This window comes from Hemitrygon akajei, chromosome 7 (genome assembly GCF_048418815.1).
Source record: "Hemitrygon akajei chromosome 7, sHemAka1.3, whole genome shotgun sequence".
Classification (NCBI taxonomy): Eukaryota; Metazoa; Chordata; class Chondrichthyes; order Myliobatiformes; family Dasyatidae; genus Hemitrygon; species Hemitrygon akajei.
In genome coordinates, this window is record NC_133130.1 from 59719807 (window position 1) to 59743273 (window position 23467).

Below are 23467 nucleotides of genomic sequence, written 5' to 3' on the forward strand. Positions count from 1 at the left end.
CTTCCTCCTGCTGCAAAACTGCTCCCTCTACAACTGGGACCTAGACTACTTCATCAGGAGACCACAGTCTGCATCAATCAGTAATAACAGGTTCTCCTTACTCACAATCAACACAAGCACACCTGAAGGATGTGTGCTTATACTTGCGTTATTTATTTAATTGGGATCTCTTGATCCAGCTCTAGGACTTGCGTGAAGATCTAATCAAAGTTTAAGTCACATTTATGCAGAAATAGAGAAAATTCTTTAGGGGTTCACAAACTTTTTACCACCATTGTATATACACATCACTTCTATCACAAGCTGTTTTTTGCAATTACAAGAAATCTTGTGGGGTGGGGGGGGGGGGGGGGGGGGGAGAGCCACTACATCTCACAATTCATTCCAAACTGCATTTTTGTTCTATACTATCCTTCATACATCTTTTGAAAATCAAATTTTTACCTTCATATGTATCTTCATCCACTTAACCAGTTTTGACAAAGTCTACATGTACTGCATTGACCGTATTTCCAATATTAGGGGTACCTTCAAAAGAACTCTATTAGGTTTATCAAATGTATTTTTTCCTGAAATCTCTTTTGGCTGTTTTATTTTATTTTGCAATATTCTCAGCCTTGGTCAGTAATTACCAGAACATAAAAACAACAAAAAATAATTAGAATAGTCTAACCATCTTTAGTCATATTGTTAGTGTTAATACCGAATGTTGAAATGATATACAAGGAAAGGTAAAGACAAATTAAAATAAACTAGAATAAAGTTGTAACCTGACCTGAATCCTTTATGATGCAAATAAGGCGGAAGAGAGGTTGGAAGGAACATTTCAAAATAGCTGATTGCCTTCTGCATGGTGACATCAAAAGGACACATCAATGGCTGCCATTCATCTAACATCTCAGCTGTAGCATCATCTGGAAAATACCTAGCACAAGAAATTACTTCTGTGCACTGAACATAGTACTGTGTTCCAACTAATAACTCCATACAATGTTTAAAAGCATACAAATATATACTGAACATAATACTGTGTTCCATCTAATAACTCCATACAAGGTTTAAAAGTATACAAATATATACTGCACAGAGGTTGGCACTACATCAGGCTTGTACAAAAAAACCTGGAGAAACTCAGCAGTCAGGCAGCATTTATGGAAAGGAATAAAGAGTGGACGTTTCAGGCCAAGATCTGACTGTACTGTTTTATGTTCTATGTACATTTGGTTAGCTTAATAATTCCCCTCAATATCTTTCACCACAAGCTTTGAAATGTAAGCTTTAAATAAAACAAACTAGTTTAACACTTTAGTTTAACTTCATGTTGTGGCGACCCACTTCCCAGCGCACTTGAACCGGCTCACAAAGCGGTGCACGCCGGCATTGAGGCCGGTCGCTAAAAGGGCGCCAAGCCTGCTTCACCAGCAAGGGGAAAAGCCCGCGCGCGGGACGGGACTGTGAATACGCGCCCCCTACAGCATTCCCGCCCGGGGAGGGCAGGATCAGGAAGGCTTTAAAGCGAGGCCACAAAGTTTGAATAAATCTCTTTTGCAACTGCAGCTCACCGACTCCGTGTCGTTATTGTAGCACTGCATGTAGCACTCCGCTACAATTGGTGACCCCGATGGCCCAAACAATATTTGGGCTGAAGATAAACAACGCCGCATCTGTTCATGCAGTTTCGTTAAAACTGCCAAGCTTCTGGACACTGCGACCTCACCTATGGTTCCAGCAAGCAGAAGCCCAATTCCACATTCGGCAGATAACCTCGGATGCCACACGTTACTACTACGTGGTGAGCTCCCTCGACCAGGAAACAGCGGCCCAGGTTGAGGAGTTCATACAATCGCCCCCAGCGGACGGCAAATACACAGAATTCAAAGCCTTGCTCATAAGGACTTTCGGACTCTCATGGCGCGAGCGGGCTGCCCGCTTACTGCACCTGGATGGTTTGGGAGACAAGCCGCCGTCGGCTTTGATGAATGAGATACTCTCACTGGCCAGAGGTCACAAGCCCTGCCTCACGTTTGAGAACGCATTCCTGGAGCAGCTGCCCCAGGACATACGCCTGCTGCTGTCCGACGCAGATTTCAGCGACCCCCGGAAGGTGGCAGCCCAGGCGGACGTGTTGTGAAAAGCCAAGAAGGAGAGTGGGGCGTCCGTCACACAGATCACCAGGCCACGCTCCCAGCAGCAAACCAGACCAGGCCCGGCCACAGAGCCTGCTAACCCCAGAGGCAGGGGTGAGGAGGCCAACGAACAATGGTGCTTCTACCACCAGTGGTGGGGCGCAGAAGCCCACCGCTGTAGCCCGCCCTGCAAGTTCCCGGGAAACGCCAGGGCCAGCCGCTGCTGATTGCTACGGCGGCTGGTCATCGGTATAGCCTGCTGTATGTCTGGGACAAGCGGTCAGGACGCCACTTTTTGGTCGACACCGGAGCCGAGATCAGCGACTTGCCTCCGATGAATTACCACACCCACAACAGGGCATCGGGTCCCACCCTGAGGGCCACGAATGGCAGCACAGTAAGAACCTACGGCACCCGTATGGTGCAACTACAGTTCGGCTCCAGCCAGTTCACGTGGGACTTCACACTGGCCGCCGTAGCCCAACCACTCCTGGGCGCTGATTTTTTGCGGGCTCACAGCCTACTGGTCGACCTGCAAGGGAAGAGACTGGTCCACGCCGAGACCTTTCAAACGTTCTCCCTGGCTGAAGCCCAATTGCCGGCCCCACACCTAGACTCCATCACGCTGTCCGACAACGATTTCACCAGAGTCCTGGTGGATTTCCCATCGGTTCTGGCACCGCAGTTCACGGCAGCCATGCCCAGACACGGCGTACAGCACCACATCCCAACACAGGGACCACCCCTCCACGCCCATGCTCGAAGGCTTGCCCCAGACAAGCTCCAACTGGCGAAGGAGGAGTTCAATAGGATGGAGGTTTTGGGGATCATACGGCGGTCCGACAGCCCATGGGCCTCCCCCCTGCACATGGTGCCCAAAGCAACAAGGGGCTGGAGACCATGCGGCGACTACCGCAGGCTGAACGAGGCTACAACATCGGACCGCTACCCTGTGCCGCACATTCAGGACTTTGCAGCAAACCTGCACGGCGCACAGATCTTCTCCAAGGTAGACCTCGTCCGGGGATACCATCAAATCCCGATGCATCCAGACGACGCCCCCAAAGCGGCACTCATCACCCCTTTCGGCCTTTTCGAGTTCCTCCGCATGCCGCACAGACGTTTCAGTGGTTAATGGACGCGGTGGGACGCGACCTGGACTTCGCTTTCATCTATTTGGACAACATCCTCATAGCCAGCAGCCGTCGTCAGGAGCATCTGTCCCACCTCCGTCAACTCTACGCCCGACTGAGTGAATACGGCCTGACAATCAACCCGGCCAAATGCCAGTTCGGGTTCGACACCATCGACTTCCTGGGCCACAGGATTACGAAAAACTGGGCAACCCCTCTGCCCGCTAAGGTAGATGCGGGCCGCCATTTCCCCCAACCCAACACAATCAAAGGCCTTCAGGAATTCGTGTGTATGGTAAATTTCTACCACTGCTTCCTCCCTTCAGCTGCCCTGATGTCAGGTAAGGGCAAGGACATTACCTGGGACGAGGAGTCCGCCGCCGCTTTCATTAAAACCGAAGAAGCCTTGGCAAACACCACGATGCTAGTGCACCCCAGAACGGACGTCCCTACCGCCCTCACAGTGGACGCATCTAACACGACAGTCGGTGGGGTGCTGGAACAACTCATCGAGGATCGCTGGCAACCCCTGGTGTTTTTCAGCAAACACCTACGACCACCCGAGCTCAAGTACACTGCTTTCGACCGGGAACTGTTGGCGCGATACCTGGCAATCCGGCATTTCAGGTACTTCTTGGAAGGTAGGCCCTTCACCGCATTCACGGACCACAAACCGCTTACCTTTGCGTTCACGAAGGCATCCGACTCCTGGTCGCCCCGCCAGCAGCGACATCTGTCCTACATTTCCGAATACACGATGCATGTCTCGGGAAAGGACAATGTCGTGGCGGACGCCCTCTCCCGCCCTAACATCCTAGCCCTGTCCCAGGGGGTAAACTATGAAGCACTGGCGGAGACGCAGCAGGCAGACGAGGAGATCCCGTGTTACAGGACTGCAGTCTCTGGTTTGCAGCTACAGGACCTCCCCGTAGGCCCAGGTGAGAGGACCCTACTCTGTGACGTCACCACCGGCCAACCCCGTCCCGTCGTGCCGGCAGCCTGGCGGCGGTGCATTTTCAACTCCATTCACAATTTAGCGCACCCCTCCATCAGGACAACCGTCCGGATGGTAGCCAACAGGTTCGTTTGGCAAGGACTCCGCAAGCAGGTCAGTGAATGGGCCAAAACGTGCATGCACTGCCAAACAGCCAAGGTGCAGCGGCACACCAAAGCCCTGCCGCAGCAGTTCCACCCCACCCGCCAGCGTTTCGACCACATTCATGTGGATATCGTGGGCCCCCTGCCAGTGTCGCGAGGAGCGTCGCACCTCCTGACTATCATGGACCGGTTCACAAGATGGCCAGAGGCGGTCCCGCTCACCGAAACCACCTCCGAATCTTGCGCCCGGGCACTGATTGCCAACTGGGTATTTCGCTTTGGTGTACCAGCCCAGATTACCTCCGACAGAGGCGCCCAGTTCACCTCCAGCCTGTGGTCAGCTATGGCCAGCCTTTTGGGGACACAGCTGCGCCACACAACTGCCTACCACCCACAGTCGAACGGACTAGTGGAGCGTTTCCACCGTCACCTGAAGTCGGCTCTCATGGCCCTCCTCAAAGGGCCTAACTGGGTGGACGAGCTTCCCTGGGTCCTGCTCAGAATCCGCACGGCGCCCAAAGAAGATCTGCACACCTCGTCGACTGAGTTGGTGTACGGCGCACCCCTAGTCGTCCCAGGGGAGTTCATACCAGCCCCAAGGGGGCAAGAGGAAGAACCCACAGCAGTCCTGGGCAGACTATGCGAGAGGCTCGGTAACCTGGCCCCCATACCCACTTCGCAGCATGGGCAGAACCCAACCTGCGTACCCAAAGACCTGCAAAACTGTAAGTTCATTTTTGTACGACAGGGCGGACATCGGGCACTGCTATAGCGGCCCTACGAGGGGCCATTTACAGTGATCAGAAACAACGGGTCCACATTCGTACTGGACATTGGGGGGTAAGAGGAGGTTTTCACGGTGGACTGACTCAAACCAGCCCATGTGGATGTGGCGCAGCCGGTCGAGATTCCGGCACCGCGGCGCAGAGGCAGACCTCCCAAACAGAGTCCGACCCAGACTGTGGACATTGAGGGGGTGTATCGCCGGTTCTGGGGGGGTTATGTGGCGACCCACTTCCCAGCGCACTCGAACCCGCTCACAAAGCGGCGCGCGCCGGCACTGAGGCCGGTCGCAAAAAGGGCTCCAAGCCTGCTTCACCAGCAAGGAGAAAAGCCTGCGCGCGGGACGGGACTGTGAATACGCGCCCGCCCGGGGAGGGAGGGATCAAGAAGGCTTTAAAGCGAGGCCGCGAAGATTGAATAAATCTCTTTTGCAACTGCAGCTCATCGACTCCGTGTCGTTATTGCAGCGCTGCGTGTAGCACACCGCTACAATGTCACATAGAATATAAATAATTCTTACTCAAGTCATTGTAAAAGATATCCTTTTATATTTGTTTAGGAGTTAATTGACTTATTACTTAAATTAAAAATGATCTCTGGTTTAATGTCAACATTCTTGACTCATTTTTGGACAAGCATCAGCTTGCCAAACTGAAAGCTCAAGTCTCCTTTATAATATCAAGAACTTCTGTACTATTGAGAGTTCAGGCACATTTTAACTGTAATCATTACCAGATTTAAAAATGAAGTTATGCATAAACCATATTCCCAGATGCACATACACGCAATCTGAAACCAGAAGCTGCAAACAAATCAATATTGGGATACAAATTAAAATAGTAACTAGTGCCTCTCATGGAACAACACAATCATACTAAATAATGGATTGTCAGGTCACTAACATAAGGTGTTTCAAGTGCTGGTGACCTCCGCTTCAAGGCAGTTTAGGTAATGGATTCTTGCCTTTACAGATTCCACAAAACAACACTAAAAAGAAAACGAACTATGCAATAAAAATTTGCTCCTACAAAGAATAGGTAAAATAAAATAAACAAACATTTTAAAACTTGCATTCTTGATGTGTGCAGATGGTATGACTTCAAGTTCCAGTAAATTGTAGTGCAGACCATTTTCGAGGAATGCAGCCCCCTTCCCAACCATAAAGTGGAGGTCAGCTGTACTGCTCAGCTTCTCCTCTGAATAGTAAGCAGAGTAATAAATCCACTAGTCACATAATAAGACAAACTGTTCTTAGGCATATTACCCAGACAGTTCAACGTTTCAGACTAAACCTTCCCTCCTCCAAGTATTTTCTTTCATTCTGTATGTGAATGGTGATAACTATAAGATCTTGATTCTTTGCTCAGGTTCACCCATCAAAAGAACTTCTCAAAACAACATGGCCATTAATTTGTTAAATCATATTATTAACAATTAATTCACTCCTCAAAATTTATTAAAAAAATACAAGCCACTTTTATCAATCCCTCCTCATAAAACATGCCTTCAATTCACGGCAATTTCCAATATCTGATATGTCCTCTCCACAGTTTGCTCCCTTCACCTGAATGCAGTACTTTGAATGGTATTGATCATAACCACTATTTGGAATTCCAATCCACTGGAAAGGGATTTTCATCTTTCTAATTCCTATTTATACTGCTTCACCAGATATTAATGGCATATATGTCTGTGCCCAAATCTCTCTGCTCCTCTCCATACAGTAGTCCATCATTAAGAAAATGTTCAAATCTGTTTTTCCTTGATCCAGACATTGCAACAATGAACTTCATCATCCAGAGAATCTCTCTTCTACTAAGTTGGTGTATCTTTAACCCAAGAAACTTACTACTACATTTACACAGTGCATGTTCTAAACTAGTGACTCTTTTTTTTTTAAAAAAGGAAAATCCAAATCAGGGTAAAATAATAAGCCACATCCCATTATCAGAATCTGAAAACCTTGTGCCATGTCGTAACTTCCTAACTAATTACAGCCTACGCCATGGAGTTACATCCAATTCCATGTGCTCATTTTAAATTTTCTTATGTGGACTTCACCAAACCTTCAACAACCATAAATACAGACCACATGATATGCCAGCGATCTTAAAATAGTTGAGCTTCGGTCTTTCCTTCTCAGAGTCTGTCTTTTTAGGTTTAAAATCTATTTAAATTCTTAATCCCTCTGAAGATGAAAATAAATTATCGCAACTTCCTTGCATACTTATGTTGAACTGATATACCTTTATTGGTATACAAGTTGAATTAACTTTAAAGATTGAATAAGTTAAATTTTAACAGCTAATTTATTATTAACACCTGCCACAAGACAAGCAATAAACAAACAGCCAACATACCGAGAAAATAAGGGTCTGACTAAATTATCGCCACCTCCCACACCAGTTTATCGAATGATGATAATCCCATTCTCATCATCAAATAGAGCTGAATGCCTGAACAACTCCATCCTCAACTCCTAAATAACCACAGTAGCAAATAAAGGAAACTCAAAGTCAAGAAGAATATAATTATTTAAATCTAAAATGATAATGACTTAACTAAATATCCAATAATGTAATGAATTACACTTTTGTTAATCCAGGAAATCTATTGATTACTGTTTCCATCAGATGAATCTTCATATAATTGGTAGTGATGTTACATCACTACCAATTATTGCTAAAACTGTCCTATAATTTTAGATAAGTTACTTATAAATTAGGCAAAAGCCACCAGGTCAGCTTTATGGAAACTGTTAAACTTTGAAGTGTAATATAGTACATAGAACAAAGTAAACATGATCTCACTGTTATCTGCTATTCTATGAAGAAGATCTTCATAGGATAGAGGAAATCCAAAAACCAAAAGACACTTGAACACCCTTGAGATATCTTACATCAATGTTGCCAGTACTTACGGTCGACAACACTTCACCAACGTCTTCAGCAGATTTTCTATGGAACTAAGGGGGAAAAAAAGCCAATTTTACAAATTACCATCAGAAATATTATAAACAGTGGAAATAATCTAGAAATATGGTGTGTATGAAGACTGAAACACTTAAGACATTGCCTAGCACATGCAGAGCTGAATTTGTAATGTTCACACAAAGCCAATCAAGAAAATTAATACCACACATCAACTTCAAAAATTTATTTTACTCTTTAGGTCTATTTATAGTTTAAAGAAAGATGAAATGTAAATATACTGGAATTAAATCCTGATAGCAACTTGGAAATACTATGTGTTTATGTTGTTTATTTTTTTAAAATCCCACTCCCCAACTTGATCTTCAGAAACAAAGCATCATAACTGAAACAAAGCTAATCTTTAACAGCTAGAAATCATAAATGTGGGCAGTACTCAAGCGCAAACTGCTCCCTGCATTCTAGGCTGAAACCTACTGAACAATGCAACAAAAAACAATTGTATTATAATTCACTAATTCATCTCACAGAAGGAAATCCCCTTTGAATAATTAATACTGTTGTAATCCTGAATGAGTTGTTCTATATAGAAATTTTTCTTTATTCCTGCTCTTTATAATTTGATATACTATACTATATCATTAGTAATGCATTTAAGACATTTACACAAATAGTCCCAAACAGTCTCAAAAGGGAAATTTCATTGCAGTGCGACATTCTCAATAGTGGTATAATACTACCATTCCATTTTTAATAAAATAATGAACAGGAAAAAGATGCATTTTTAGTAAAAACAATACATCTGTGTGATGAGCTCCACATTTAAAAAACATGCATTATTGATCGGGCAAATGTATAAACATTCTTACCACCTATGCAAAATACTAAGCACACACGATTTAGAAGACAAGCCTTGTCGGAACGAACTGAATAATAAAGAGAAATACATCAAACAGGGCATAGAAATAAAGAAAGGTATGAGCAATACTGCTGAATAAACAGTTGAAAAAAGTGATGTTCAACAAGAGTTGAAATCAGCCATTCACATGTTTGTGGTGCTTATATAGCAAGTTGCAACTCATCCCTCATGAGTTTTTTTTGACTTAGTGTCAAGTTTGATTGATGAAGGTAGGGCTGTAGATGTTGTCTACATGGATTTTTGTAAGGTATTTGATGAGGTTCCTGATGGGAGGCTCATTCAGAAGATTAAGATACATGGGATACATGGCGAATTACCTGTTAGGATTCAAAACTAGCTTGTCCAGTGATAGAGGGTGGTAGTCAAAGGGACTTATTCTAGCTGGAGGTTTGTCATGAATAGTGTTCCACAAGAACCTCTGCTGTTGTGATGTACATAAATGACCTAGATCAAAATGTAGATGGGTGGGTAGTAAGTTTGCAGATGATATAAAGATTGGTGGTGTTGTGGATAGTGTAGAAGACTGGAAACAAATACAGCAGGATATAGATCAGTTGCAGATATGGGCAAAGAAATGGCAGATGGAGTTTAACCTTGCCACATGTGAAAAGTTGCACATTCATAGGTTAACTGTGAAGAGACAGTACATTGTTAAGGGCAAAATTCTTAACACGGTTGATGAGCAAAGGGATCTTGGGATCCAAGTTCATAACTTCCTGAAAGTGACAATACAGGTTGATTAAGTAGTTAACTCGTCATATGGCATGCTTGCCTTTATTAGTTGAGACATTGAGTTCAAAACTCAGGAAGTTATGTTGCAGCTTTATAAAACTCTAGTTAGGCCACACCTGGAATATTATACACAATTCTAGTCACCCCATTACAGAAAGGGTGTCGAGGTTTTGGATAGGGTTCAGAAGAGGTTTACCAGATGCTGCCTGGATTAGAGTGCATATGCTGTAACAAGAGGTTGGACGAACTTGGTTTGAGTTCACTGAAGTGGTGTAGTCTTCTGAAAGATCTGATAGTTTTCTAAGATTATGGGAAGCATTGATAGAGTAGACAGACAGCATCTTTATACCAGGGTTGAAATGCTTAATATCAGAAGGCATGCAATTAAGGAGACAAGGGATAAGTTCAAAGTAGATGTGAGGAGCAAGTTTTTATTACACAGTGACTGGTGGGTGTCCGGAATTCGCTGCCTGGGTCGGTGGCAGAGGCAGACATTAGGGACACTTAAGCGATGTTTAAATAGGCACATCAATGTGAGGAAAATGGAAGGATATGGACATTGTGTAGGCAGAAGGAATTATTTTAGTTAGCCATTTGATTACTAATTTAAATGGTTTGGCACAACATTGTGGACCAAAAGGCCCATTCTTGTGCTGTACTGTTCTATGTTGTATCCCAGTTAATGTATTTTTGCAAGTACATTTGAGATGGTTTCAACAACAATGCTCCCACAACACCATTGAGAATGCATCGCACTGTATGTCAACAGATGCAAATGAGACAAAATTACAGCTTTCAAATGAAAGATAAAGCAGATTTTTTTTTTAAAATGCTGCATCAAAGTATCTTGAAAATTGTTTGCCAAATATCAAGAAAAATATTCAGTAACATTAAATATGAAATAATAATTAAAGTTCAATTATCTAGCTGCTAACTGGCAACATCAGTTAGTTGCCTTTCAAGATTGCAGATTGCCTTTCATGCTGTTCAGTGGTTCTTATTCAGGTGAAGAAATGCACGTTTTCTCCTGTTACTGCATGTTGTTGGAGTATCTGAACATAACAGCACTTGGGTATTAATCAAATGTCCAGACCCTAACATGCATATCATTTTTCTATGCTGGACTGTATAAGAATATTAAAGTTTAAGACCATTCTCCAAAATACATCAATCCATATCCACAGCATAATTATGATAATCTCAATACATGATTTATATTTCATATACTACAGTGTAATTTTCAATCGGTCACAATTATCACAAGCAATTGGTTGCAAGGATCAAATGTCATGAAACATTTACCATTTCCCCAGTCAACTGCAAAGATGCTGCTTGCAGATTAAAAGCAAAGGTAACTTTCAGTAATTTTGTGCACGTTTCCAATCTTATTATCATACAATACTTACACTTCACTTTGACATTGATCACTTATCTATTTTGATATTAGGCACCAGTAAGTTTTATAAAATTTGATTTTGTACATTGTTAAATAAGTCAGATAGCATTTCTCCCAACATGGAAGAATAACAAGTGAAAGAGTGACAGGATCACACTGACTTCAAAATGAAATTCATCTTTTTGAGGTAAACAAGCTTAAATAAATGAAAATTTATATGTTTATGTTTGTATCCTTCTATTCTCCATTTTTCATCAGTGACAGAAGTCTTGGCTACTGTAAAAAAACTACTTACAGCCTGGCATAGACAAATTGTATATATTTAAGCTCTGGACAAAACAGATCAACATGAGAGCCAATCCAGAACCTTGGAAAGGTAACAACTGATGTTGACAGTTAACAGCTAAACAACAAATATGAAGGAACACAAATGACTCACTTCTAATTCAGTAATATTTCAGACATGCAAAAGAGATATACAGTACTTACTTTGGAAACCAATTTAACCCAAGGTGCTCTGTCTTGGAGTACAAAATTCTTTCTACTGTTACATACAATGGTCTCCATGGCAACTGTAAATCCTCCCTTGATAAGAGTTCTTTCTTCCTGGTAATAATTTTTTTTAAAAATTAAAAAGTTACAACACTTAAATGAAATAGAATAAAAATACTAGGAATAAATATATTTATAGGTAGAGTTAAGAAACTGCAAGGGTAAAATACCCTGATGTATATACAGGAGTCCAAATGGTAGCCAAGAAGTGGGGACAAATTACAAAAACAGAAAGAAAAGGCACGAGAAAAGGGCAATGTTGCAATGGTCAAGGGGGATTGCAATATGTAGGTAGATTGGGAAAACGTCAGGTTGGTGCTGGATCCCAAGAGAAATAATTTGTAGAATGTCTTTAAGATGGCTTTTTTTAAAAGAGCAGCTTGTGGTCGAGTCCATTGGGGAAAAAAACATTCTGGATTGAATGTTGTGTAATGAGCCAGACTTGGTTAGAGAGGTTAAGGTACAGGAACCCTAAGAAGACAATTATCATCATATGATAGAATTCACACTGCATTTGGGGAAGGAGAAGCTAAAACTCAGATGTATCAGTATTGCAGTGGAGTAAAAGGAAATTACAGAGGCATGAGAGAGGAGGTGGCCAAAATTGATTGGAAGGGGATATGAGCAGGGATGCCGACAGAACAGCAATGGCTACAGATTCTGGGAGTAATTCCGAAGGTATATCCCAAAGAGAGGACAAGGCAACCATGGCCAACAAAGGAAGTCAAAGACAACATAAACAAAAAACAGAAGGCAAATAAAATAGCAAAAATTAGTAAGTTAGGGGATTGGGAAGCTTTAAAAAAACCAACAGAAGGCAACTAAAAAGCAATAAGGAGAGAAAAGATGAAATATGAAGACAAGCTAGCCAATAATATCAAAGGGGATACCATGGAAAAAGACTCTGGAGAGGTAGTAGTGGAGATGAAGAAACGAAGGATGAACTTAGACACCAGCCAGTATGGCAGAAATTTGGGTGTGCCAGGGTGCAGAAGTGAACACAGTCGCTATCACTAAGGAGGTGGTGTTTGGAAAGCTGAAAGCTGAAAGGTCTGAAGACAGATGAGCCACTTGGACCAGATGGACTATACCCCAGGTCTCTGAAATAGCTGAAGAGTCTATGGAGGCATTAGTAATGATCTTTCAAAAATCACTAGATTCTGGAATGGGTCCGGAGGATTGGAAAATCAGAAATGTCACTACATTCATTAAGGGAGACTAAAGAGAAGAAACTATCGCCCAGTTAGCCTGACTAGGAAAGATGTTGGGGAAGATGTTGAAGTCAATTATTAAGGATGAGGTTTCAGGGTACTTGGAAACACATGATAGCCAGAGTGTGGTAAATCTGAAGAAATCATTGCAACTGATGGCTGTTGAGGCCAAATCATTGGGTATATTTAAAGCAGAGGTTGATAGGTTCATAATTAGTAAGACAGCAAAGATTACAGGGATCAGGCAAGAGATTAGGGTTGAGTTGGATTATAAATCAGTCAAGATGGAATGGCAGAGCAGATTCAATGGGCCCAAGGCCTAATTCTGTTCATGTGTCTTGTGGTCTTATGGTCTAAATTCAAGCAGTATGTTTTCCCTACATCCAAGTCTGTTTATAAAATAAATCTGATTCAAAGTTAACCGTATTATTGCACTTACAATATTCAAGGTAATCTTCTTTAAAACACCAAGTTTGAAGTTTAAAGTTGAGAATTACTCATGGTTAGTCACAGCTGGTTGCAATGTATCTTAAAGGAATTTACTCTGAACTTACTTGAGCAAATTTATTAACAATCGAGTGAATCCTTGCATCATGCTGATCTCAAGTTCGGGCATGATAACTAATTCATATAGCAACTTAACAAATATTACATGATCTTCTTTGCTGAACTTCCTCCCATATAGTCGGATATATCTGAAAAACAAAACAAAATAAGCTGCATATTATCAAACTTTGTATCAGTTTCCTGGAAATTTTAAGTGATTCAAAACCTTATAGTCAGAACATTTTTTGAACACAATGTAGCAGCAACCTGTAAGAGAAATGACTTGAGGTCGAGTTTATTAAGCTGAAATGAAATTTTAAAAAATCAGAGATGTGCAAAAAGACCAAGTTAGAGAAACAAAACCTCAAGGATCAGAGCTGTTTGAGAGAGATATGTAAGCAAACTAAAGACAAGGAACGTTATTTTAAAAATCAGGCCATTGCCAAACCACAAAATAATGTAGTGATACGCGAGTTGAGATACTGGGGGGTGACTGGATTATGATAGAGGTCTTTAAGAGCATGGAAGGTGGTTTGCACAGAGTCATAGAAAAGTACAGCGCAGAAACAGGCCACTCGGCCCATCTATTCATGCCGAACCATTTCAACTGCCTGCTCCCATTGACCTGACCAGGACCACAGTCCTCCATGTGCTACCATCCACGCACTTATCCAAACTTCTCTTAAATGCTGAAATCAAGCTCGCATGTACCACCTGCACTGGCATCTCATTCAACACTAACAACCCTCTGACTGAAGAAGTTTCCCCTCATGTTCCCCTTAAACTTTTCACTTTTCACCCATAACACATGACTTCTAGTTTTAGTCTCACCCAATCTCAGTGGAAAAAGCCTGCTTGCATTTACCCTAGCTACACCCTTCATAATTTTGTATGCCTCTATCAAATCTCCTCTCAATCTTCTATGTTCCAAGGAATAAAGTCCTAACATGTTCAAACTTTCCTTAAAACTCATATCTTCCAGTCCTGGCAACACGCTTGTAAATTTTCTCTGCATACTTTCATCCTTATTTGTATCTTTCCTGTAAGTAGTTGAGTGACCAAATCTGCACTAAATACTCCAAATTAGGCCTCACCTACATTTATACAACTTTAACAACATGTTCCATCTTCTGTAGTAAATACTTTGATTTATGAAGGCCAATCTGCCAAAAGCTTTCTTTACAACCCTGTCCACCTGTGACACCACTTTCAATGAATAATGGACCTGCAATCCCAGATCCATTTATTCCATAGCACTCCTCAGTGCCCTACCGTTCACTGTGTAACACCTACCCTGGCTGGTCCGACCAAAATGCAACACTCACACTTACCTGCATTAAATTCCATCTGTCACTTTTCCAACTGGTCCAGATCCCACTGCAACCTCTGATAGTCTTCCTCGCAGTCCATTACACCCTCAATCTTGGTGTCATCCACAAATTTGCTGATCCAATTTACCACATGATCATCCAGATCGTTAATATAGATGATATAATATAGCAACAGGTCCATCCCCAATCCCTGTGGCACTCCACTAGTCACAGGCCTCCAGTCAGAGAGGCAACTATCTGGTACCACTCTCTGGCTTTTCCCACAAAGCCAGAGTCTAATCCAATTTACTACCTCATTTTGAATGCCAAGTGACTGAACCTTTTTGACCAAACTCCCATTTGAGCTGGACCAGAAAGAGAGGATATTCAAAAACAGATATTTCTAAAAGTTAGAAAAATTTACTTTCTAACATTAGCTATTTATGTATTTAACCAGAGTGCAATTAACAACATTGAAATTAACAGCAAGATACCACAATGAACATGAGGGAATAATATAGATGCCTTTCTGAAGAAACTAGGTTAACATGTGGGAGAGAAATAAATAAAGGACATGTTTAAAGATTGGAAAGAAGGCATAAGACAACACATGGATCAAAAACATTTACTGAGACAAACTGGACAAATGCACTTTAAGTGTAACTTTAAGTGTCAGCAAACAAATCAATTCAGTATTTCTACATAGTTTTGGTTTGGCATGTATAATATTTCACACCCAACTTATCTGAAGATACATCCAACCTCTCAACAGGAAATTTTATTTCTAAAGTAATTAAAAGAAACTCAATTGAAGGAAAACAAAATCATACACAGAGGACTGGTAAATAACAAAAGAACAGTGCATATAGTGTATGGATATCTACTTCTTAACCCATGACAGCAAAAGTTTTGAAATGTCTCACCCACTGGTTAATTCCTGGGATGAAAGCATTAACAAAGTATGTATCTATATTCATTGGAATACAAATAAATGAAAAAGCAATCTTATTGAAACATAAGATTCTGGGGAGGACTGACACTGGTGGGTGGAGATTAAGAGTATCCATCAACTTACTAGGCATATGAAGTAGTAAAGAACATAGCTTCAGATGAATAGGTGTCCATTTAAGAAGCCTCAAGGTAATGTTGCAGCTCTATAAAACCCAGGTTAAACCACACGCAGTACTGCATTCAGTTCTGGTCCCCTCAGTATAGGAAGGATGTGGAAGCTTTAGAGAGGGTGCAGAAGAGATTTACCAGGATGCTGCCTGGATTAGAGAACATGCCTTAGGAGAAAGGGTGAGCGAACCAGAGCTTTTCTCTTTGGAGCAAAGGGGGATGACAGGAACCATGAGAAAATCTGCAGATGCGATGCTGGAAATCCAAGCAACAACCACAAAATGCTGGAAAAAAGTAAAGTTGATGATTCGGGCCAAGACCCTTCATCAGGACTGGAGAAAAAAAGATGAGTAAAGGAAACAAGGAGGAAAAAAAAGAGGTGGACAGAGGGGAGAAAGAAACACATGGTGATAGCTGAAATGGGGGGGGGGGTGAAGTAAAGATCTTGGAAATTAATTGGTGGAAGGGATAAAGTGCTTGAGAAGAGGGAATCTGATGAGATGACAGAAGGCCATGGCACAGAGAAGGAGCACCACCAAAGGGAGGTGATGTGCAGGTAAGGAGATAAAGGTGAGAAGGGGAAATGGGAATGGGGAATGGTGGGGGGGAGGGGGAGAGCAATACCAAAAGTTTGAGAAATCTATGTACATACCATCAGGTTGGAGGCTATCCAAACGGAATGTAAGGGGTTGCCCCTCCAACTTCACCGTAACAGTAGAGGCCATGGAATGACATGTCAGAAGGGGAATGTGAAGTAGAATTAAAATGGGCAGCCACCAGGAGGTCCTGCTTTTTCTAGTGGACGGTGCATAGGTGCTCAGCAAAGCAGTCTCCAAACCTACAATCAGGTCTCACCAATATACAGAAAGCCACACCGGGAGCACCTGATATAGTAGGTGACCTCAATAGACTCACAGGTGAAGTGGTGCCTCACCTGGAAGGACTGTTTGGGGCTCTGAATGGTAGCACAGGAACTGACCCCAACAGACTTGATATAGGTGTTTATGGCAATAGGAGCCATAGGTGAAGGGAGAGCCAGAGACTTTCCACCAGGGTAGTAATGGCTGATATGAGACAGCATACATCATCATGGGCCAAAGGGTCTGTACTGTTACGTGTTCTATAGTGCTTAAGAGTATTGTGTACAGTTCTAGTTGTCACACTATAGGAAAGATGTGATTACGCTACAGAGGGTGAAAAAAATTCACAAAAACATTGCTGGGACTGAATACCTAAGTTCTTAAGTGAGACAGGATTGGCTTGGACTGAGTGAAGGAAGCCAAGGGATGGCCTCACAGAGGTTTAGAAAATCACAAGGGTCTCATATAAAGTGGATGATCATTATCTTTTTCCCAGGGTAGGGTAGTCTAAAATTAGAAGAAATACATTTACGAAAGCGGAAAGATTTAGAAGTGATCTGATAGGCAAGATTTTCCACATGAAGGGTGGTGAGAATTTGGAATGAGCTCCCAGAGGAGATAGTAGAGGTGGGAACTATTACAATATTTAAAAGACATTTGAGTAGGTTCATAGATAGGAACGGTTTAGGGCAGAGTTTCCCAACCTTTGTGCCTTGGAGCCTTACCATTATTTGAGGGGTCTATGGACCCCAGGCTGAGAACCCTTAGTTTACAGGCTAGGTAAACAAGACTAGCTCAGGAGGGCATTGTTTGGCTGAAGGGCCTGTTTCTATGTTGCTTAACTCCATGAACTAACACGAGGGGGCATAGCTTTAAGGTGCTTGGTAATAGGCACCAAAAGGATGTCAGGGGTAAGTTTTCACACAGAGAGTGGTGGGTACGTAGAATGCACTGCCAACGGCAGTGGTGGAAGAGGATACAATGGATTCTTTTAAAAGCCTCTTGGATAGGTACATGGAGCTTAGAAAAATAGAGGGCTATGCGCTAGGGAAATTCTAGGCAGTATCTAGAGTAGTAACTCCTGCCTCAGCAACGACCGAAACCCATTGCAATTTGCCCATCGCCACAATTAGTCAATGGCAGATGCAATCTCAATGGCTCTTCACACGGCCTTCGACCATCTGAACAATACAAACACCTATGTCAGGATGCTGCTCATCGACTACAGCTCCGCATAACACCATCATTCCCACAATTCTGATTGAGAAGTTGCAGGATCTGGGCCTCTGTACTTCCTTCTGCAATTGGATCCTCGACTTCCTAACTGGAAGACCACAATCTTTGCACATTGGTGATAATATCTTCTCCTCACTGACAATCAACACTGGTACACCTCAGGGTGTGTGCTTAGCCCACTGCTCTACTCTCGCTATACCCATGACTCTGTGACTAGACATAGCTCAAATACCATCAAATACCATGCTGATGATACAACCATCTTCAGTAGGATCTTAGATGGAGACGAGAGGGCGAACAGGAGCAAGATACGCCAACCAGTGCAGTGGTGTCGCAGCAACAACCTTGCACCTAATGTCAGTAAGACAAAAGAGCTGATTGTGGACTTCAGGAAGTGTAAGACGAGGGAACACATACCAATCCTCAGAGGGATTAGAAGTGGAGAGTATGGGCAGTTTCAAGTTCCTGGGTGTCAAGATCTCTGAGGACCTAACCTGGTCTCAACATATTGATGCAGCTATAAAGAAGGCAAAACAGCGACTATACTTCATTAGGAGTTTGAAGAGATTTGGTATGTCAACAAATACACTCAAAAACTTCTATAGATATACCGTGGAGAACATTCTGACAGGCTGCATCACTGTCTACTGCTGCTGCACAGCACTGAAGCTGCAGAGGGTTGGCTCCATCTTGGTTACTAGCCTACAAAGTACCCAGGACATCTTCAAGGAACAGTGTCTCAGAAAGGCAGCATCCATTATTAAGGATTCACAGCACACAGGGCAAGCCCTTTTCTCACTGTTACCATCAGGTAGGAGGTACAGAAGCCTGAAGGCAGACACTCAGTGATTCAGGAACAGCTTCTTTCCCCCTGCCATCCAATTCCTAAATGGACATTGAACCCCTGAACACTACCTCACTTTTTTATATTATTCCTGTTTTTTGCAAGAGTTTTAATCTATTCAATATACGTACAGCATACTGTAATTGATGTATTTATTTTCCTTCTTCTATATTACGTATTGCATTGAGCTGCTGCTAAGTTAACAAATGTCACGACACATGCCAGTGACAATAAACCTGATTCTGATGTTACATGGTCAGCACAACATTGTGAGCCGAAGAGCCTGTAACGTGCTGTAAATTTCTATGTTCTATGTATAACTAGCTAAACTACAATGATATTACTCACAGTTTTGTGCACCTAACTATTGCCAACCACTGAAATAAATGTTTCAATCATGGAAGCAGTTATTTTATGATTCTGCAAACAAACTCTAATTTTTTTATATGTTCATACAATAGGCTGAAAGCACCAAAATGACTAGGAACAAGTTAATAAAGCTAAATGCATCGTTCTATTGCATGAACAATCAACCATGACAGGAGTTACAAAAGCAAAATGCCCTGGACCCATAGAATTCTGAAAAGCAAATTATAAGTGCTCAGCAGGTCAGCAAACATTTGTGCAGAAAGAAAGAGTTATTGTTTTCAATTGATAATGGCAGCAAAAAAAGTTTTAAAACAATTTCAGACACAAGCTCGTCACAAAATCACGTGTGATACATGTGAGTAAAGTTCACACTTCAAACTGTCAAAAATGCAAGTGAATGGTTAATTATAATCAAATAAGTTCCAAATGTCAGCATGGACTCTGTGGGGTTAAAGGGCCTTTATCCATCTGCAATGCTTTGGAAATTACAAGAAAAGTTACAGAAATGGAGATATTAAACAGGGAGAAGTGTGTGCTATCAGTTGCCAAATTTATACACATAGAAATTCATCACTAATTTTATTGAAGAGAATCCCAGCTATAATTTATTAACTACTGTTAACTAAATAATAAGTAAACTAACTAAAATATTAATCAGGTTGGCGCTCAATCCAAGCAAGGAAATTTGCAGATGCCTACGAGATGGCTTTTTATAGCAGCTTGTGGTTGAGCCCACTACGGGAGTGGCAATTCTGGATTGGGTGTTAAGTAATGACCCAGATTTTAATAAGAAGCTTAAGGTAAAGGAACTCACAGTTATCATAAACCCTGACATTTGAGGAAGAGGAGATAAAAAAAATCGAATATATCACTATTACAGCAGAGTAAGGGAACTGCAGAAGCATGAGAGAGAAGCTGAGCAAAGTTGATTAAAATAGGACATAAGCAGGAATACGGCAGAACAGCAATAGCTGAAGTTTCTGGGAGCAATTTGAAAGTAGAAAGATACATCCCAAAGATTAAGTATTTTTCTAAAAGGAGAATGAGGTAACTATGGCTGACATAGATAGATAGATACTTTATTCATCCCCATGGGGAAATTCAACTTTTTTTCCAATGTCCCATACACTTGTTGTAGCAAAACTAATTACATACAATACTTAACTCAGTAAAAAAATATGATATGCATCTAAATCACTATCTCAAAAAGCATTAATAATAGCTTTTAAAAAGTTCTTAAGTCCTGGCTGTTGAATTGTAAAGCCTAATGGCATTGGGGAGTATTGACCTCTTCATCCTGTCTGAGGAGCATTGCATCGATAGTAACCTGTCGCTGAAACTGCTTCTCTGTCTCTGGATGGTGCTATGTAGAGGATGTTCAGAGTTTTCCATAATTGACCGTAGCCTACTCAGCGCCCTTCGCTCAGCTACCGATGTTAAACTCTCCAGTACTTTGCCCACGACAGAGCCCGCCTTCCTTACCAGCTTATTAAGACGTGAGGCGTCCCTCTTCTTAATGCTTCCTCCCCAACACGCCACCACAAAGAAGAGGGCGCTCTCCACAACTGACCTATAGAACATCTTCAGCATCTCACTACAGACATTGAATGACGCCAACCTTCTAAGGAAGTACAGTCGACTCTGTGCCTTCCTGCACAAGGCATCTGTGTTGGCAGTCCAGTCTAGCTTCTCGTCTAACTGTACTCCCAGATACTTGTAGGTCTTAACCTGCTCCACACATTCTCCATTAATGATCACTGGCTCCATATGAGGCCTAGATCTCCTAAAGTCCACCACCATCTCCTTGGTCTTGGTGATATTGAGACGCAGGTAGTTTGAGTTGCACCATATCACAAAGTCCTGTATCAGTTTCCTATACTCCTCCTCCTGTCCATTCCTGACACACCCCACTATGGCCGTGTCATCAGCGAACTTCTGCACATGACATAGGAAGTCAAAAAACAGCATAAAAGCAAAAGAAAGGCCATATAAAATAGCAAAAATTAGTGGAAAGGTGGAGGATTGGGAAGCTTTTAATAACCAATAAACAGCAACTAAAAAGCCATAAAGTGGGAAAAGATGAATTATTAAGGTAAGCTAGCCAATAATAAGAGAGAATAATTTTTTACTGAGATATAAAGATTCAAAGAGATGAGAGAGGATATCATACAATTTGAAAATGACACAACGACAGGGGACAAAGAAATGGTGGACAAACCGAATAACTATTTTGCATCAGTCTTCACTGTGGAAGACACTAGCAGAATGTAGAAATTTGAGAGTGTTGGGTTCAGAAGTGAATATAGTTGCTATTAATAAGGATAAGATGCTTGGAGGCTGAAAATTCTTAAGGTAAATAAATTATCTTGATCGGATGGACTTCCCCTCAGCAACACAACAAAATGCTGGTGGAACACAGCAGGCCAGACAGCATCTATAGGAAGAAGTACAATCTACGTTTCGGACCAAGACTCTTCGTCAAGACTAACTGAAAGAAGAGATATGAAGAGATTTGAAAGTAGGAGGGGGAGGGGGAGATCCGAAATGATAGGGGAAGATGGGGGGGGGGGGGGGGGAGGGAATGAAGCTAAGAGTTGGAAAGGTGATTGGTCAAAGGAATACACAGCTGGAGAAGGGAAAGGATCATGGGACAGGAGGCCTAGGGAGAAAAAAGGGGGAGGGGAGCACCAGAGGAAGATGGAGAACAGGCAAGGAGTGATTGTGAGAGGGACAGAGAGAGAAAAGAAAAAAGGGGGGGAATAAATAAATAGATAAATAAAGGATGCGGTAAGAAGGGGAGGAGGGGCATTAACATAAGTTAGAGAAATCAATGTTCATGCCATCAGGTTTGAGACTACCCAGACGGAATATAACGTGTTGTTCCTCCAACCGGAGGGTGGCTTCATCTTGACAGTAGAGGAGGCCATGGATAGACATATCAGAATGGAAATGGGATGTGGAATTAAAATGTGTGGTCACTGGGAGATCCTGTTTTCTCTGGCGGACAGAGTGCAGGTGTTCAGCGAAACAGTCTCTCAGTCTGCGTCAGGTCTCACCAATATATAAAAGGCCGCACCAGGAGCACCGGACGCAGTATACCACACCAGCCGACTCACAGGTGAAGTGCCACCTCACCTGGAAGGACTGTCTGGGGCCCTGAATGGTGGTGAGGGAGGAAGTGTGAGGGTGGGTGTAGCACTTGTCCTGCCTGCTTTTCTCCCTCTGGTGCTCCCCTCCACCTCTCTTTCTCCCTAGGCCTCCTGTCCCATGATCCTTTCCCTTCTCCAGCTGTGTATCCCTTTTGCCAATCAACTTACCAGCTCTTTCACCAGCATTTTGTGTTGCTTGAATTTCCAGCATCTGCAGATTTCCTCATGTTTGCGGACTACACCCCAGGTTCAGAAAGAGGTAGGTAAAGAGATTATGGAAGCATTAGTAATGGCTTCAGGAGAATGGAAAATTACAAATGTTACTCCAGTCTTTAAGAAGGGAGGGAAGCAGAAGAAAGGAAATTATAGACCAGTTAGCCTGACTTAAATGGTTGGGAAGATTTTGGAGTCCATTATTAAAGATGAGGTTTTGGGATATATGACAAAACAGGCCAAAGTCAGCATGGCTTCTTCAGGGGATATCTTGCCTGACAAATCTGTTGGAATTCTTTGAGGAAATAACAGGCAGGGTAGACAAAGGATAGTCTGTAGATGTTGCTTAATTAAATTTCCAGAAGGGCTTTGACAAGGTGCCACACATGAGTCCACTTACCAAGATTGGAGCCCATGGTATTGTAGGCAAGGTACCTGCATGACTGGCAGGAGACAGAGTGGGAACAAAGGGGGGCTTTCTGGTTAGCTGCCAGTTTATTACAGGAAAGTTACTGGCATGGCTAGTGCATTGACTGATTGGTAGAAAACGGTAACTGGGAATAAAAGGAGCCTTTTCTGGTTGGCTACCAGTGACGAGTGATGTTTCGCAGGGATTAGTGCTGGGACTGCTTCTTTTTATGCTGAATATCAATGATTTACATTATGGAATAGATGGCTTTGTTGCCAAGTTTGCAGATGATACGAAGATTGGTGGAGTAGCAGGTAGCACTGAGGAAATAGGAAGGCTGCAGAAGGACTTAGACAGATTAGAATAGGCAAGGGGGTGGCAAATGAAATACAATGTTAGAAAATGTATGGTCATGCACTTTGGTAGTATAAATAAATGTGCAGACTATTTTATGAACAGGGAGAAAATCCAAAAATTTGAGATGCAAAGGGACTTGGGAGTCCTCGTGCAGAACACCTAAAGGTTAACGAAG

At 42.5% G+C, this 23467-nt stretch overlaps 1 protein-coding gene across 3 annotated transcripts in view; it reads right to left on the reverse strand.

Annotated features, from left to right (window-relative positions):
- Window positions 1–23467, reverse strand: part of LOC140730482 (proteasome activator complex subunit 4-like) — a 123984-nt gene that overhangs the window by 94671 nt on the left and 5846 nt on the right. The window contains exons 2-6 of one of the 3 annotated variants that reach the window (XM_073050963.1): window positions 13435–13575; window positions 11607–11723; window positions 8940–8996; window positions 8061–8105; window positions 776–925 (exon numbers count right to left, since the gene is read on the reverse strand). In XM_073050963.1, the coding sequence (XP_072907064.1) occupies window positions 776–925; window positions 8061–8105; window positions 8940–8996; window positions 11607–11723; window positions 13435–13575 (510 nt within the window). Of the gene's footprint in view, window positions 1–444; window positions 606–775; window positions 926–8060; window positions 8106–8939; window positions 8997–11606; window positions 11724–13434; window positions 13576–23467 lie in introns of those variants that run through there. The other 2 variants (XM_073050964.1, XM_073050965.1) reach the window with 2 other exon arrangements.